The sequence below is a fragment of the Bicyclus anynana genome, chromosome 3 (assembly GCF_947172395.1).
Source record: "Bicyclus anynana chromosome 3, ilBicAnyn1.1, whole genome shotgun sequence".
Lineage (NCBI taxonomy): Eukaryota > Metazoa > Arthropoda > Insecta > Lepidoptera > Nymphalidae > Bicyclus > Bicyclus anynana.
Window position 1 is genome coordinate 11,941,096 of NC_069085.1, and position 19,063 is coordinate 11,960,158.

General features: G+C 36.6%; 1 protein-coding gene across 8 annotated transcripts in view; it reads left to right on the forward strand.

Moving 5' to 3' along the window:
• The window catches only part of LOC112047418 (protein ultraspiracle homolog), a 57,349-nt gene that overhangs the window by 26,719 nt on the left and 11,567 nt on the right, over positions 1 to 19,063 (forward strand). For 7 of the 8 annotated variants that reach the window (XM_024084541.2, XM_052891251.1, XM_024084536.2 and 4 more), the window contains 2 exons: positions 4,829 to 5,033; positions 12,659 to 12,893. In XM_024084541.2, coding sequence (XP_023940309.1) covers positions 4,829 to 5,033; positions 12,659 to 12,893 — 440 coding nt within the window. The remainder of the gene's footprint in view (positions 1 to 4,828; positions 5,034 to 12,658; positions 12,894 to 19,063) is intronic. The other variant, XM_024084540.2, reaches the window with a different exon arrangement.

The window sequence follows — 19,063 nt, forward strand, 5'->3', positions numbered from 1 at the left end:
TTTACTTTATATCATATTCAGTCCTAACCCCTCTCATTCTTAGAGGAGACTCGTGCTCAATAGTGAGCAGAATACAGGTTGATAATTATGAATACTCATAATCATGCACAACAAATAATAAATAAAAAATAATACTATTCATCCAACTAATGACAGGCGTCCACAGATCCGCATCTTACGCATCAAACGCATTTTAGTATTCTTTGTATAGAAATTTAAGAGCAGGTTACAAAGGAACGGCTGGTAGTTTCAGAAAAGTGTTTGTGTTTGTTTTCTCTCAGGAATCAGTTGCTAAGCAACTGGATCGATCGCTGAAACGTCTGTACCCTGTAATCTATTGGACATTAGAGCCACTTTGACACGCGCACGGTCGCTCTGTAGGTGTTTACGGCTCCTACTAGCTTTTGATTGCTTTGCTAATATAGAATAATTTTTTTTTGTTATTCTTATTAGACTTGTGCTTGATTACAATCATGCCTAGTGTAAAGCAATGATGAGGTCTAGGTTGGAGCGTGCTTGCCTAGAAAATGCCTATTCACTCTTGTCTTGAAGGTGCACAAATCTTAAGCGTTAGGAAATACAGAAGCCGGAAGGGCATTCCACATCTTCGCTGTTCTTATTAGAAACGTCGATGCGAAGCGTTTAGTGCGAGTCGACTGGACATCGACAACAAAGGGATGCCAATTTGCACGGTGTCCCGCTGTTCTGTGGTAGAATGGGGATGGAGGGACTAGATTGAAAAGATCCTGTGCGCACTCTCCGAAATATATTCGGTAAAAAACCGAAAGACAGGCAATGTCACGTCGGTGTTGAAGACTGTAGATTCTTTCCAGTCAGAGATTCATCACCAATGATACGTCTAGCGCAATGATCAACTGACTCTAATGCAGAGAGCTGATATTTAGCAGACCCATCCCATAGGTAGGCAGTATTCCATGCTTGTTCGAACCTGTGCTTCATATAGAAGCTGTTTAAAAATGAAATACCGCTTAACCTTATTTAGGATGCACGAATTTTTTAGCTGCTGTCTTAGCCTTACTCTCAATGCATTTCCCAAAATTGATATTGGATGAGAACCTTTGTTGTTATTGTTGTTCAATATGAACTTTTCCATACCCCATATTTAGTCTGCGTCCTCCTAAATGCGTGTAGGTGTGTAGCGTCCCATATAACACCATACAAGAAATTGAGCAATATTGACAATTTCATAATGTAGCTAAACATGGGGTATTTAGAGGTTAATATCTCGATATCTACTAACAATTGTATTGTGCAATTTTCAATATTGTCCAATTATATTGTATGCTATATCGGACGCCTAACTTATTATGAGTAACTTGTCGAAATACTGCCTTATCTCATTCTAGTTTCCTTTAGCCGATACGAGATAACAAGCTACTGCGTTGCATTTAAATGCATACCGTAGGTATGTCTCGTCTGCTCACAATGCTCTTATTCGTCATATATCCTTAATACGTGATATGCAATCTGATAAATGATAATTTATTAATAATTAAAAATTTGAATAGGAATGTCGTAATGATTTTTATCTCATTTTGGTTTTCACGAATACTTTGTTTTTTTTTGTTCGAAATTCTTTTGCAATACACAAAGTAAGTTTTGTATCGACGCGCCTTCGCAGTTCGCGACGGTGGGTAGGTAATTTATTTTCGATCTCTCCTAAAGGCAACGTTGAAGTCTCCCTTTGTCGTACTGCCTCCGAAATCGTGTTTTTCGTTTAGCAATTGTAATTTATAATGCTGAATACTAAAGTAATATTATCATAAACGGTTTCCTCGTGAATTTTATATAATACGGTAGCTTTGCGAGTCGAGATGTGCTCTTAAGAGTCTTAGAGTCTTAAATACTTAGAAGTACGTTTTTATCTAAATAAATACGAGTAGCATTTGTCTACGTTCTCGTAAAGTATATTTTCAGTCTAATTCTAAATTCTTTCAGTCTAAACGGTTAAATTACATCGTAACACATGGTATTATATTATCCCACCAACCCGCATTAGAGCAGCGTGGTGGATCTGAACTCCATTTCAAAATTACATACAGTGACGGACGACTAATTAATTAATTAACTAAACACCAATATGACAGTACAAACAAGCTTATTAAAAAAAGTTGTTACTTATTATCGAGAGCCAACAAATAATTGATTTTTATTAAAGTATGCACTTTAATTTTTATTTACATACATGTACTAAATTACGAAATAAGAATGAAGCTATTTGTGTCAGAACTTATATATTGTTAGTTCGTTTAGATTTCGAATTATGTCAGCCACTGACGATCAAGTAAGCTCACATGCCTGCAGCGATGTGCATGACATCATGCCGATCGCGATCAACACACGATCAGTTTTATCGGACTTCAAGCCGTTAGCCTGTATGTCCTTTAATTGTCTATTTACTGTATATCACTTCTTTGTCTAGACTGAAAAATCTACACACATTTTATAATTTCATAGCTCACAAACAAATATGCCCGGACCAATATGGCAGTATATACGAAAGAAAATAAATTGGTATCTTCTTAAAATAAGATCTGTCAAACAAAAGTATTCTTTATTGAAACCTTATCGAGAGGGTGTCTGTTTATTTATTTTTAACAGACCACAAAGCCCCCAGTCTAATGGACCGGTTCGTGCAGGTTTTTCTGAATCACCGGCTACATTTTTGCTTATTTTCTACACCACCGTTCCCCATGTTAATATATTGCGATTCAAACTCATTTAGGTAAAAATGTCATTGACAATAATATATATCGTATTGTCAACGGGTGAGCAATTCTCGATAAATCAATAGAGTAGGCAGAGTGACTAGTTACGCAATTTTTATAAATATCCGTGACATGGAATTACCTAATTGTACACATTAAAATTCATGTGCATAATGATCTCAGCTACTTGCCTATTAGTGAAGTAATGATCTGTCGGTTTGCAACCTTTTCACATCTAAATTGAATCGATTTTGACGAAGCTTGCTTTGAAGTGTTTTAGGTTCTGTACCATAGAAAAGCGGAAAATTAAACTTCTTCTGTTAGTGCCGTTTCCTATCGGAGGATAGCAATCAAGATAATCGAACATTGTTAACAGTTGTCTGATAGTTGGTACTCATCATGAACCAATAGCGTTCAAGTTCTTGAACCAACTTACGACCAGGCCGTCGTTTGCTCTTCATTATACAGGGAAGTATAATGAGCTGGAGTAGATACATCTATATATATATATAAAAGAAAGTCGTGTTTGTTACAACAATTATAACTCGAGACCTGCTGGACCTATTTTCATGATTTTTGATTCGTTGGATTTGTCTCCGCCAAGAATAGCAGAATACATCTTAAAAACAATAAAAACTCGAAGAATAAATAATTATGAACGATGAATAATTTCCATAAAAATGTTACTTTGTATATTACCTGTCAAACATTTGTTGTCCATCCTGTCAAATACTGTAATGATTGACATTTATAAGTGCGTTCAGAAATACTGACAAAGAATTAACATTTTTGCGTGCGTTCATAAATTAATTTTGTGTAAATTAAAGTATCTATTTCCGAAAATAATTTCTTCTAAATGTGAAGTTTGCAGAAAATCGGTTGTCATTTATTACTTTTTTTTGTAACAAATGAATTCAGAAGTAGGGTAGGGGTATGGTAGGAGTACGGTATGGGTAGGTTGGGTGTAGAGTAGGGGTAGGGTAGGGGTAGGGTAGTGGTAGGGCAGGGATAGGGTAGGGGTATAGTATAGGGGTGGAGTAGGGGTAGGGTAGGGGTAGGAGTAGGGTAGTATAGGGTAGAGGTAGGAAAGAAGTGCAAATAAATTAATAAATAAGTCAAAGCGAAGCTTGACCGGGTCCGCTAGTATTATAATAAAATGATGACCCGTGAGATTCTGTTTGGTGGTTTGATGGAATGTCATGGAATTTTCGCGCAACTGAGCAAAATTCCGAAAAGGCCGGAACTAGCATCAATGCCATTATTCATTGTTGTTCGTGTTTTGTCTATAGGAGGTGTTGTGTCCGAATTATTTTTATTTGTTTTAATTTTTGCATATCATCATCGAATCTATCGTCAATAAAAAAATACAACCGACTCCAAAATCAGAAAAATCAGAAAAAACTAAAAAGCGAAAAATAACATCGTACTATGTGCTACCTTCTGATCAGCTTGAAGGCGGTACCAAGTTAGTATTGTGTTAATTAAAGCCGTATCTGAAAGAAATGTCTGAAAACCCAGTTAAAATCTTTATGATTTAAACGGCTTGAATTAATACACCACTAACTTGGTACTGCCTTCAAGCTGATCAGAAGGTACAATATGCACTATAACTGTATCATTCTAACCCGTATCGGAACATCGTGGTCCAAGCTCCGTATCCGCTCTTCTATAGAGGAAGGACAGTAGGACTAACATGAGACTCATGACAAATCTCGTGAAGAGAAATAGACTTCACATTGCGTCGGGGCGAAAACGAAAGAGACGGGAGAGAACACTATTTGTCAACATTTTGAATGTTTCTATTCGATAAATATGTCGTTGGTCGCATGCTAGGCCTACATACTGACATTGTAGTGGAAAAAATATTTGATGGACAGGCATTGGCGTGCATTTTATAGATGCAATAATGCACTGCCTACCCTGATGACTCATTATGAACCTGTATTAGAGAAGTAATTCTTCATTTTGGTCAATATATGCCTATACCTTAAAAATGCCTACCCAAGTTGAAGGCCTTGTGCGCGTCACTGTGTACAGGATAAAATCTGTTAGGTAGTTGAGTAATACAAAAATGTTCTTATACGATAATTTGTTCCCAGGGCTCAACATAGAGGCGGGGTTTATGTCGCCCATGTCGCCGCCGGAGATGAAGCCGGACACAGCAATGCTGGACGGCATGCGGGACGACGCCACGTCCCCGCCGGCCATGAGGAACTACCCCCCGAACCACCCCCTCAGCGGCTCCAAACACCTCTGCTCCATTTGCGGCGACAGAGCGTCGGGGAAACACTATGGAGTTTATAGGTTAGTAAATATTTCTTTTAATTTAAAAAAAAATGTTGTTAGCTTAGACTCGCCAGCGCCATGCTTCACCAATGCAAGGTGGTGGGCGGACTCTATAACGCCAGCCACTAACGATAACTAAGTCGCAGGCTTCAATAATTTTATCTATACTAATATAGGCTACTCGCCTGCTAACTAAGAAGATTTTTTGCATATGCATATTTTGCATATTATGAATGACGTAATTTGTTGTGTTTCGGTTGCAAAATTTTACGTACCTAGATATATTTTTCATTTTTATCGTAATTTTTATTGGTTATTTATTAATTTTTGACGGGACAAAATAAAATATAGATTATAATATTTCAATAATTCAGTTTAAACAATAATTTAAAAGAGGCAAGTAGCCTATTATAGAGATGAAAGATTTGATTGTTTGTTTGCATTGAATAAGCTCTGAAACTAGGTACTAAACCGATTTGAAGCAAGCTACACTATCCCTGAGTGTTATAAGCTATATATTATATACGTATTACTACGGGAACGGGAACCACACAGCGTCTGCTAGTGATGGATAAATACATTTAACGCCTTTGTAATTACGCATATACCTACCTATAATACGGCATAATACAGGCTTGTCTAGACATCTAGACAACGAATATATTGTATGAAAATGTTGTAGGTACGTATTTTCCAACGTAGACGAGACAGGTAGGTGGTAGATATTTATTCAGGTACCTACTCGTAGCGTAGGTAGGTATTCAGTGTGTGGCTTTGTGTTTACTATTTATAAACCTGTGAACATGTGTTTCTGTGGATTAACAATCATTTGATGCACGTATTATAATGGATTATAATTATCTACCTATTAAATATTAACTACATTTTATACTTAATTTCCTTTATAGTTATGAATTTAAGCTGCTAAGGACCATTCCGTTTATGCCTACCAAATAATGTAAAAGTCAAATAATGCACATTTACTTGCTTTTAATTAACATATGAAATAACTGGTAAAATGGGTTTTGGTAAGTGGTACTGTAACTGGTAAAACTTTGTTTGAACAATTACACTCCATAAACGCAATTTTAAAAATTCTATCACCAGTTGAAATCTATATTATTAACGAGTAACATAGTCTACGCGGGTAGATCCGCGCGACTTCCGCTTATAAAATATAATACTCGTAGTAGTAGTAGGGAAGCTACACTATAGGTGCTTATAGGCTGTTATAGGCTATATTTTCTCCCCGTCTCCTATGGAAACGGTTACTACGCGAGTGAAACCGCGTGGCGTATGCTAGTATTAGATACGTGGGACAACAAATTGATTTTGATCGCGTGTTCGTTTTACTTATGTGTATGGAATTCTTCAAACAGTTTACCCCGCCGCTGGGGCGTGGGAGGCGCCGGGTGTACAATCTATACAATACATAATATCCACTTTTGTACATTCACAACTAATGTATTATTGAAGCAATTTACAATTCTATCGATCGCCTGCTCACTGTGGCCTGTACGCTAATAATAATATCGTACACGGGACATTTTATTTTACCAAAGACTCTCAATTCGATGTATTATTTTAATAGCCATTCAAAAAAGGTGTTCGTCCAATAAGTATTCGTACTTTTTTATTCGAAATTGTTAATACTTATTTTTCAGGTGAGGCCTAATTGGGTTCTTTATTTAATTTGAAGGCGTTATTGCTCAAAAAAATTAACTTCCAATAAAAAAATGTGTTATCTACAAACTATAATTTAATGATTTAGCACTCACTTTATGATATAGAACATTATGTAGGTAAATGCTACACATAAAAAATTGAGTCTTATCTAGTTCCTTGTTCTTTGGACTATTGTACTCACCTCACATCTAACATGGGCATTACGTTTGTTTAGAAGGAAAGGAGCAAAAGAAATTGGTTTATATTTGAAGATTATTTGTATTTTTTTAAATCACATTAATTTATTCTCGAAACTTCGCTGAAAATTATTCATTCGAGAGCAGTTAATATGGGGCACGGATCTACTCGTATCAATTCGTTTCCATAATTTTGAGTCCATTAAGCGTCTCGTTTATGGCTCACGTGGTCACGTTTCAAAAAGTGTTTCGCATGACATAAAAAACTAAGGTCGGGTTCTCACTACGCCGGACCGGTCGATTTGCCGGAAACCATACACCGGACAGAAATTTTCACATTACATCGAATCCACCAAAAAAAATCGTTTAATCAAGTTGGAGAAAAACATGGGTTACTTTTTCGGAATAATCCATGGATTCTGAGGGATTTGTGGAAAAACAGAAATTTCGGGCATGCGCTATTACAATTACTATAAATAAATAGAATCGTACCTCAATTTTCAGAGTACATTACAGTGTAGTCAAAAAATTCAAGCATCTTCGCTTGAGATCTCCTTGTGTGTAGAGTCCGACAAACTCGTATATTATGTAACATTTTTTTAGTGTTCATTAAATATCTGTACCTAAACCGGTTTTGGAATTGTTTCTTCCGTTCAATTTGGGCTCTCGCTTCGAAGGAGTTTCCACTGTCTAGCGAGTAACGTATTTTTCGGATCGAGATCGTTGCCAATGCAGCATCATTTCCGCTTGTATACGTGAAAGCTGAAAAATTCCAATGTTTCTCAATGTTTTTCTGCTATCGTGATTGTTCACGCCGTGGAGGATAGATTTTTGTACCTACTTCATTATATATAGCTCTGTTTGAATATGTTATAAATGAATCCTAGTTTGGTTCCAACCAAGTTTTCTTCCCATGAGAGTTGCAAAAATAAACAAAAGTTACGAGAAAATGTTTGCCTTGTGACCCTCAAAGCGACCGGCGCCCTGAGTTCCGGGGCTCAGGATGTGAAATTGGCTACCGGCCATGGAGAAGCAGGCGACCAGGCACTACACGGAAGATATGCTACTGACAATCATCAATGGTGGAGTGTTCCCATAATGAGCCCCATTGCCAAAAGTGGAGGAGCATTGCACCGAAAACGTCGCTCATAGCTACAAACACGACCACTATACCAAGAGTTAACGATTAAAACCGACCCCGTATAAACGGGACAAGGCGAGGCCGAAGACGAAGAAGAAGGTATGCAGGTTTCTCACGATGAATTTATTAAAATACCTATACATAACTGAAATATAAGTGCATGCCCTGGACCGACCGGATGGGAACTCCGTATCGAAAGCAGAGGTCATATCACGGCTCGTAGCGCCACTCCGACCCATTCAAGAAATTCCCTACGTACCTTTTACTCCATAACCGGAGGATCTTTAAGAAATATGAACTGTACAAAATGCTCCTGTTTTGATTTCGGTACGTGGTATATTTTTCGAGTCTCGGTTGTGTTGTTATATGGATTTGTTGGTTCTTTGCAGATCAGTAACTATTCACAGTTCTTATTCAACTTCTGCAAAGTAAGGCCTGTTTCTATTAAGCAATCAGATGGATTTATGAAAAGTTTATGAAAAGGCTCTTAGAGCCTAATATACCTTAACTTTTGGAAGGCATCGTTATTACGCGCAGCTGTGTGTTGTTTCACCGATGTGTCATCAGCGTTATTTTTTGTTTGGATGTTTTACAAAACATCCAAACAAATGTACATGTTGATTGTTGCCAAATTAATTCATGTCATCGGCTAGAAAAATATAGATACTTTTAGAGCGAGAGCGCATGGTATTTTATGAATAATATTATTTTTTTTAATATCGGTCCACAGAGTAAGATAACTTTTGTCGTATACGAATGAAGCCACATGGTACGTTGCGGCGCCGCACCGAAAACATTATGCCGCATCACTGTACACATGTGGTATGCGGCGCCGCAATACGGCACCGTTGCGGCGCTGTAGCAAAAAATGTACCTAAGGTACTCACCGCACGCACTGTCTGGCATATCATTGATTTTTATATGCATGACGCCGCAGCGACATCGCTCCGGCGCCGCGCCGCTAACGCACCGCACCGTGTTGCGGTGTGCCTGCGGTGCGGCGCCAGAACGCACCGTGTGGCATATCATTGACATTTATATGCATTTATATGATGTCGCTGCGGCGATCGCTCCGGCGCCGCGTCGCGTCCGCACCGCGCCGTATGGCTTCTCCCTACGGCAATGCAAAATTTCACATAATACCTTTTTTTTTTCCTATTTATGTTGAGCCTCTTTGCTTAAACGAGGGTTCACGCCTAATTTTCTTACTTTATTAAGTGTCTATTAGACACTTATTGGTAAAAATAATAAAATAAGTCATGTATTAAGTAACTATTTTTATGGATATTTATTAATTAAATACCTTAATATTAATAAATATTCGGAGTCATAGATCAACTTTCCCTCTTCATGTAGTTGTTTTATAACGTCTCACACAAAAAATTAAATAAGTAGGTACTTGGTACTTGTACTATTGTATGAGTTTTTGGCATGAAGGTTATTCTATTAAATTTTAATAATTATGAATTAATTTCGAAACAATTTTTCAGATTTCACAAAATGTTAATATTTTTCCATTGGAGGTAATTTTTTGAAAGCTAAAGGTTTCGCTCACATTAAATTAATTGTTCTCTCTGAAATATGAAAAGTAATATTAATTTATAATTTAGGTACAGTAACAAAAATTTCGAAATGTAATTTAAACTTCTGTTCTTCTGTTTCTTCTTTTCGTTTCAGACGTGACTTAACTGGACGAGAAAACAAGTTTTAGATGTAATCAAAATTTTAAATGGTATTCTCAACTAAAAAACATTTTATAGGTACATACGAGAAGTAAAACATTTTATAAATTGATGTATATTTCTTTAAAGTATGTGCGATGCGATGTTGTTCCAAAAATCTACGACCGTTTCTTTGTGAATTGCATCGTATTGGCTTGTACTTGATTTTAAATACATGTCTCTCTTTCTTGATTCTGCAAAAATCGACACTTAAATTTTTTTTTAATAGAAATAATAACGTTTTGCCTTAATCTATATCTTTATCTATACTTAATACTTATAAGAAAACTGGTAGAATTCTAAACATTTATTCGCAATTTGAGATTTTACTAATACCTTTTGTAACACCAAACGTTACCGTGGCATACCTGACACCAGCGCCATCTAGAATCTATACTTATAATACGAATTCTGTACATTTTGTACATTCTGTACATTGAAGATATTTTGAAAAAAATTGTTGGGGGACATATTCGATTTTTTGTCTGTCTGTCTGTCTGTCCGTGTTTTTTTTTGTTATTCGAGCATCACGCTGGCACTTGGCACGGTTTAAGACTATAATACGGAGAAGATTATAGGATACTTTTTATTGCGAAAATAAAATAAGAAGGGGGTGAAATAGGGGTTGAAACTTTGTATGGAAAGTCCTTCATTTTTAGAGTTACAGTTTTAAAAATTCGTTCATAAATCATGAAAAAAATACGAAATATAATGAGATTCAAAAATGGTTAAAATTCAAACTCTGAAGTGGTTAAATAGGGCTTAAAAGTTTACATTGATTTCCACGAAGTCGCGGGCGTCCGCTAGTTTTGAATAAAATTAAATCGAACTTATGAATCGTCTATGTATTTTCTGTTTGTAGTGGTTTCTATTAGTAGCTTGGAAAGTAGATTCTACTAAACTGCGATATGTATATTCTACTATACTATTCTACAGTGTAAAGCCGACCAGAAACTCTGCAGTTGTCCTAAATGTTTGTATTCTTTTCTCTTTGAACCCCCTTTGCATTGCAAAAATCGTCCTGAGCCACTTCGTACATTTCGTATGGACTGATCGTGATCCAGACAATGGAGCCGACTCCATAAATACATCTGTGAACTGAACCAATTCAATTCAACAGGTTATATTTCAAATTCAAATATTTTTATTCAAGTAGACCAATTGTAGACAAAGTGTTTTAAAGCGACATTATGTTACAATTGTTTTTTACACTACCTACCTATTGTAGTGATGTTGAAAAAGAATAAAGTAAATTCAGAAAAAAAAAATACATAAATAGTAGGTACTCGTATTCAAGGATACAAACTGTAGGATTTTACTGTTTTCTTATCTAATTAAAATTGATGGCCTGCTACAACTACACATAACTCATTTAATGAAAGATTATGAGGTCCTCCGTGAATGCGCATTGAATTTACAAGACGGAGGTCCTGGCTTTGATACCCGGCTGTGCTGAATGAGGTTTTCTTCATTGGTCCAGGTCTGGCTGGTGATAGGCTTCAGCTGTGGCTAGTTACCTACCGAGAAAGTCACCTACCGAGAAATCACTTACCATCAGTTGAGATTGTAGTCAAGGGCTAACTTGTAAAGAATAAAAAAAATTTTTTTTGATATGGAATTTCCCTATTACACTTAATATGTTTACCGCGCAAAATAGCGTTTGTATTTTTGTAATGCATTGCGACTTGTCACTGAATGTGATTACTAAAGATGAGCTCATTGGGTGTCAAGTCGCCTGTAAAAAAGTATTGAAAACATTCTTGATAATATGGTAGGTATAAGGTATCAATATTTTAAAAATAGTAGGTGCGATATAAAATTTCTTTTTTATTACCCACGTAATTTGAGATAGCCCCACAGTACGCTTATCAATTTTGATAAAGGTTGTCATGACTTTCACTCTTCTACAGGTAGGTACTTACGTGACATTGAAATATCGTCATATCGACATACTGAAACGAATTTGTTTGTTTATTATACTTGGGTCGTAGTTTATCAGTATGCGGCAACAAAGTTACAACGATTATTCGCGAAGAAAAGTATCGCTTAAGTCAAAGTACATAGATAATAGATATACATAGGTACATCCTGGAAAAAAAATTGGAAAGATTTTTATATAGTAAAAAAGTGGAAATTATAAATTAAATAAATATATTGACGTTAGAATAAGTTGAAGTGTTGCTTCGTCCGAGTGGAATTCATTTTTTCACGAATCCCGCGGGAATCATAGATTTTTCCGGGATGAAATGTCTTATTATAATTATTAGTCCAGAGTAAAATCCATTTCCTCTCCGAATTTCAGCCAAATCGCTTCAGTAGCCGCAGCGTAAAAGAGCAAAAAACATTCTTACACACACACAAACTTTCGCCTTTATAATATTAGTGTGATTAGTGTGATAGCACTCGGGGATAGTGTAGCTTCCCAACAGTGAAAGGATTTTCCGGGGGAAGGATCAAACCGGTTCAGTAGTTTCAAAGTCTATTCAATACAAACAAACAATCAAATCGTTCCTTTTTATAATATTAGTAGGTATAGATAAACAGTGAGCCGTATATAGAGCCGTGATAGCCCAGTGGATATGACCTCTACCTCCAATTCCGGAGGGCGTGGGTTCTAATCCGGTCTGGGGCATGTACCTCCAACTTTTCAGTTGTGTGCATTTTAAGAAATTAAATATCATGTGTCTCAAACGGTGAAGGAAAACATAGTGAGGAAACCTGCATACCAGAGAATTTTCTTAATTCTCTGCGTGTGTGAAGTCTGCCAATCCGCATTGGCCAGCGTGGTGGACTAAGGTCTAACCTCATTCTGAGAGGAGATTCGAGTGAGCCGAATATGGGTTGACAACGAGATAAGTAGACATTCACTGCAATTTATTTTGATTAAGAAATACTCGAATGTAAAAATTCCGTTTCCAGTTGCGAAGGCTGCAAGGGCTTCTTCAAGAGGACCGTGAGGAAAGACCTCACGTACGCGTGCCGCGAGGAGAGGAACTGCATAATCGACAAGCGGCAGCGGAACCGGTGCCAGTACTGCCGCTATCAGAAGTGCCTCGTGTGCGGCATGAAGCGAGAGGCCGTGCAGGAGGAGCGGCAGCGCGCGGCGCGCGGCGCTGAGGACGCGCACCCCAGCAGCTCTGTACAGGTAACCACAGTACGTATGCTTTGTCATCATTAACAAACTATTTTAAGGGAACCCCTACAGCTGGCCTGTTCACTATTTTGGTCTTTATTATCAATATATTGAAGTGGATAACAAAGTATCATCTACATACTATAACATATCCACCGTAAGTAGGAATGATGACAGTTTTTTAAATTGTATGTAAATTAAGAGTATGCTAATAGTGAAGCAATTTTCTAAATGTAACAGGATATCTGCGATCATTACTTTCGGAGCTACAGGGATTTAAAGAGTCAGATTTGCGGCGCTGCCCCGGATCCCTAAAAAACGCTCCATACAAAATGGCACGAATTAGTGACGTCGTTGGCTCGCTGATCGTTAGATTTGTATGGGCGTTCAAACAAAACCACTAATATATTTATAATTTTAACAATTAATTATTTTGATGGGTTGATAATAAAGACCAAAATTGGAAATAGGCCAGTGGTGCTAACATGTGTCATGGTTTTCAAAAAGTATCTATTGTACTAATTTTAATACTACCTACCTACCTACAATAGATAGCTTTTGAAAATTACTTTTTAACACACGATCAGTTTTATCGGATGTCAAGCCTTTAGCGCTACAGGCATCTAGGCTTATCCTATGGTGGATGGCTAACATACGGTATGTTACATACCTTAACATAATACCTATTTACGGGTCTCCCTCCATAAACGAAAACGGATTTACACTAGCAGTCCAGTAATTTTAGGCAGTTTAAACCCCAATCTGGAAAAATTTTTAAAAGACATTTTTTCAGAAAATTTTATGAGGAGCAATTTTTATAATGACCTTTATTGACCTGCGAGAATATAGTCGCGAAATATTTGCGAAAAACTGATTTTGTGACCTTTTGACATTTGTACCTTTTTTAGCCGGCGTGATATCCATGTCGATTTTTCACATCTTTATAATAACAATAACAGGTGGATACAAAAATTCAGCTCACTAGGATTTTTTCCCCAGTTAAAAACTAAAACGATGACTAGACTATAGAATTTAGACCACGCGGCACTAATGCGGAATAACGTAATTAGGGTGACAATATTTAACTTTGTATTGATCAATATCAGATGTTAATCATGATGACCTCGATCGACGGATTTTACTGGATTACTCCATTAGAATCTTAGCCGAAATAATATTCGCCAATAGGGAAAATAAGCTGATTTCATTATTTTCACACCGGTTTATGTATTGACCGACAGTGATTTATGTATTCTCTTTGATGCGTATTTCACTAACTGTCATTTGTCTATCGCGGGGCTGTCAATATCACAGTCAGTCAATCAATGAATGAGATGTCATTGTCTAATATTATGTCAAATGATCTGTTTATGAAACTGACTGTTTTCCTAAGGTAATACACAAAATATATTACATTATATTTTGTGTATTTTGACTATGTGTCATGTTGGTGTCAAATCCTTATTAAAATTAATAATGGTAATGCAATGAATTTTATGTCAAAGGGATATTTGCCCGCCTAAAGTAATTTAACTGATTAGGCAAATATAGATTTCTTTGAAAATTTATCCTATGAGTTCTCCTTAATTGTCCTAATTTATGGCCAATTTTCAGCATTGTACTTTTCGTATAATTTGGGCTCGAGTTTGCATAGAGACTGGATTTCTCCTTTCTTTAATTGTATTGTCTACATAATGCGACCCAGTAGGTTTATTCTGTGACGATATTTTTATAACCCCAAAGTATGAGCTTCGAAAATCGAATTCATTTCTATCTGGCTCTTTATGGTAGGTTTTAGTGTTAGGCAAAGAAAAATCAAGACGAAATCGCGACTTCCAATGTCAAGTTATAAAAATATCATTACAGAATAACCCTACTCGACTCGAAACCTCCTGATCCAGAACGCGTAACGTAATGACCACTGGACCAATGAGTCGAGAGGGAGTTATTTCATATAAAATTAATAAAGATATTGTACAAAGAATTCGTTTATTGTCTCATTCGATATTGGTAGTAGTCGAAGTCGAATTGAAAAGGAAACAATTTATGTCTAAAACTACAAAGAAACTACTCGAAAATGTAATTTATACATACACACAGAGTAGAGACGTAGTCTCAAAGGAATATAATAGGTAAAAGTACACAACTTGTGATTCTCAACTACGCAAATACGATTTACGAGTAATTTTAATGGAACCCGACGCTACATAAAGACGATATCGATTTTTACACGCCAACGACGCTTGTCTACCTACATGTATAACTTCTGTAATTCAGATTTAAATTCGTTTATTTCAGGTATCTATCGTTAAGCTTAGTTTACAAGCACTTTTGGACATTCAAGTTTAACTATTTGTAGAGGCTCTATTCATTACTCACATACGCCCGTGACTTCGTTCACCATTCAATAAGTTGACATACCTGCAGCGCTAACGGCAGGACGTCCGGTGAAACTGATCGTTCGTTGATCATCGCGACCGACACATGATCCTACCGTTAGCGCTGCAGGCACTTGAATTTATTGAATGGTGATTGGCTATCATTAGACCTTAAAGTAGCCCTCTTGCAAATTCTGTTCTTAGCGAACATCTACTAACTACACTACGAAATTTCAGCTTTCGTAATGACGACTTTACCTTTCGATTTTATATGTATGATTGTATGTATTACTGTTATATAAAATCAAATTATAAATTTTATTTCTTGTGTGAAGTTTAAGAAAAGATCAAACGGCATAGGAGTTTTCATCGAAAACGCTGTGAAAATCCTTTGACATATAACAAAACAACGTATGGTGGGAGATCCGCCTTTATATTAGGAGGGTTCCTCATACGAGTGAAGTATATTTTACTTCAGGTAATATGCAAATTATTAACGAAGGATATTCGAAAATTTACGGCTATTCTACAGCCTTTTTTGATGCATACTGTTTACTAACAAGGAAATAAGAAATGAAGGTAGAAAATGCATGTCTTTTCTTAAGTTATTTATTTTAAATGATGTATGGTTTGTTTATAAAATGTTATCTAAAATATATAAACCATATCTAATGGGGAATTATTAGCTTATTAATCAAATTTATTTTCATTAATTTAAGAACAAGTTAATTACAATTATTATAAGGTGTGAAATGACTAGTGATTTTTACCCTCATTTTTAATTTGTTTGTTGGTAATCATCAAGAAAAGCTGTAGTATAGGTATATGAATATGTTTATTTGATAAAGGTAGATATAGATACATAGATTGTTAATTCGTGTTTGTTTGCAGTGTTATAAACTTTATACCGTGTTTTAATAGCTTAGATACCTGCGATACTATAAAGCAATTAAACATTTAAGTAGCCAATCAAAATGTCTCAGGCAATTAACTGCAATGACTGTACTCTGTAGGTACCTACATGAACGTAAGTTACTACTATAATAAATAAAATTAAAAGTGACGCTTGTAGATTACATTGATTTTAATAATTGTAATACCAGTTGGAGTTGGCGTTAGGAACCTTTGAAATGACGAGAGACCGGATGAGAGAGCATCTCTGCCTATGGATTTTTAATCAAAATATAATAAACAATTAAAAATCCATCAATCCATCAAACAATTAAAAGTATTTTAAACCAAAAAAAATGGCGCACTTTATTGTATTTGTCATCAATTTATTTCCTAATAATGTTTATGCTTCGACCACCGATGTTAAATTATTATTGGGAATCCAATAATTGATTAAATAAAATAGCTTCACTATTATTGAACACTTCGTTGACTCACCCTGGGAAACGCAATTGACGTACACTAGGCTGCGTAACATAGAAAGAAAGAAAATATATTTATTACTACATTATGCCACACATCACAATTATTGAAGAATAATACCCTGCGATATGTGGCATAACCTAGAAAAAAAAAAACATAACATCATCATAACATAACTCTCTCAAGCATTGTACGTACAGTTTTGGCCCAGGTAGGTCATGAAAATCTGTTATCTGGTCTCCGAGACCATTAGGTTAGAGGGACGTTAGAATTGAAGTGATTTGTAGGCTCAATGAGACAAGTCTTAACCGTGACCGTAATTAAAATTCACGTTCGTCAAGAAAATCCAAGAAGCGCGTCGAGCGGAGCGGGGCTCACGGACCCGCTACACAGCAGGATGTGGGAACTAGCAAGGGTAGTAGGCGGAGTCGTCGTGTGCCCACGCTACTCGTCCTGCCGCTGTTTATGCCATTCGTTCTGCCCACCGCCTACCTATGTTGTCGGTTTTGGGAGCGAGTCAAAGGATTATACACGGGGCGTTGCGGTTATTTGCGCTAGTAGAGCTTTGTGTGGACAGACAGGGCAACATCGCGGCAGCGCGAGAAGCATTATATGTATGTGGCATAACGACTTGTTGGGCAAATTATAAGTGAAAAATTTTAGATACATTACTATTCAAATGTCAAGTAACTATGTGTGTGGATAGACAGGGCCACTTTGCGAGGAGCATTGTATGTTTGTGCATAAGGCGAGTTCGTTGATAACACTCCCATGATATGCGGGCGACGGGGGGAAAGCCCTGCGCGGGTGTGAGGTCGTGCGTGCGGGGCAGAGGGAAGTACTGCGCGGGTATGAAGTCGTGTCGAGCATAGCTACCCCCCGCCTGGCCCGCGCGGACCTTCGGGTTTCGGGAGTGTTACGAACGAATTTGCCAAGCTATAGTAATGAAAAGTTTATACTGTTCAAATATCAAAGTAACTTACCATGGTAATCGTAGGTAGTAAGTACTTCAAGGTGAGGTGGGTAGGTACTGCGTATATTACAAGTTCGTTAGTCACAAGGTTATCGATATAATTTATTCCGTGGCCTCGGCCAAGGTCCGTGTCCTTCATATTATGAAGGATATAGATTAGCTTTTGCTTGTAAATATGTATTTTATTCTAATTTTTCACACGTTTATTGTAATATTGTGACTTAATCTCTTTCACGCAATGAAAATGTGACTGTATAATAAAAAATATATTATGTACCTATTAAAATGAATACCTTGTAACATTTACGATTTTTTTATCTATCACGACATATACGGTACTTATTCTAGCGACTGTTGTAAAAATTTAAATAATGAATTTTAAGAAATGTATTATAAAAATACTTTAATGTAAAAAAAAATATGTAAATGTAAAAATAAAATTAATTAAAACTCAAAACATAAACATAAACAGTATTTTAAGGTTAACTTAATATAAATACTGTTTATGGGTTACTTAATAATATACTTAGAGGCACAATTATCCGCACACTTTAATATACTCGCGTCATATAAATTGGGCGGATAATTGTGCCTTTGAGTATATTTTCAATAAAAGTTTTTTCATAATATTCATCAGGATACGGTCCCGCATGCAATACGGGGCGCGTATATAGAATATCACATATGTTTTCTGTGCTAATATTATAAACGCGAAAGTTTGTATGGATGCTTGTTACTCTATAACGTCACGAGTACTGACCTGATTTAGCTGAAATTTGGCGGGGAGATAGATTTTTTTTTATTCTTTACAAGTTAGCCCTAGACTACAATTTCACCTGATGGTAAGTGATGATGCAGTCTAAGATGGAAGCGGGCTACCTTGTTAGGAGGAGGATGAAAATCCACACCCCTTTTTGGTTTCTACACGACATCGTACCGGGACTTGGCGGTAGAGTGGTAACTAGTCACGGCCGAAGCCTCCCACCAGCCAGACCTGGACCAATTAAGAAAATCTCAATCGGCCCAGCCGGGGATTGAACCCAGGACCTCCGTCTTGTAAATCCACCGCGCATACCACTGCGCCACGGAGGTCGTCAAAAACCTCAAAAAAAATTGTAACCTGGATTAACACACAGGCTACTTTTTAACCTGAAAAATCCATGGTTCCCGCAAAATTGTGCATGTGTGCGCTCAGTGGAGTAACTAAATTCGACTCACTGTTTGCGGTGGTTTTATAGGGACGTAACATATCTATAATATAAAATATCATTGTTTCTATTATATCGGGTTAAAAAGTAGCCTATGTGATCCGTTATGCGGTTGAGCCGCGATTGAGTAACATTACATCCATATAACAGTTAAGTTCTAAAATTTCTCTAAACTCTAAACTCTCGTATCTTTAGTTTTAAGTTTTCTACCTACTTATCACCATTATCGTAACATAACCTGATGTTTCAAAAGTGCTT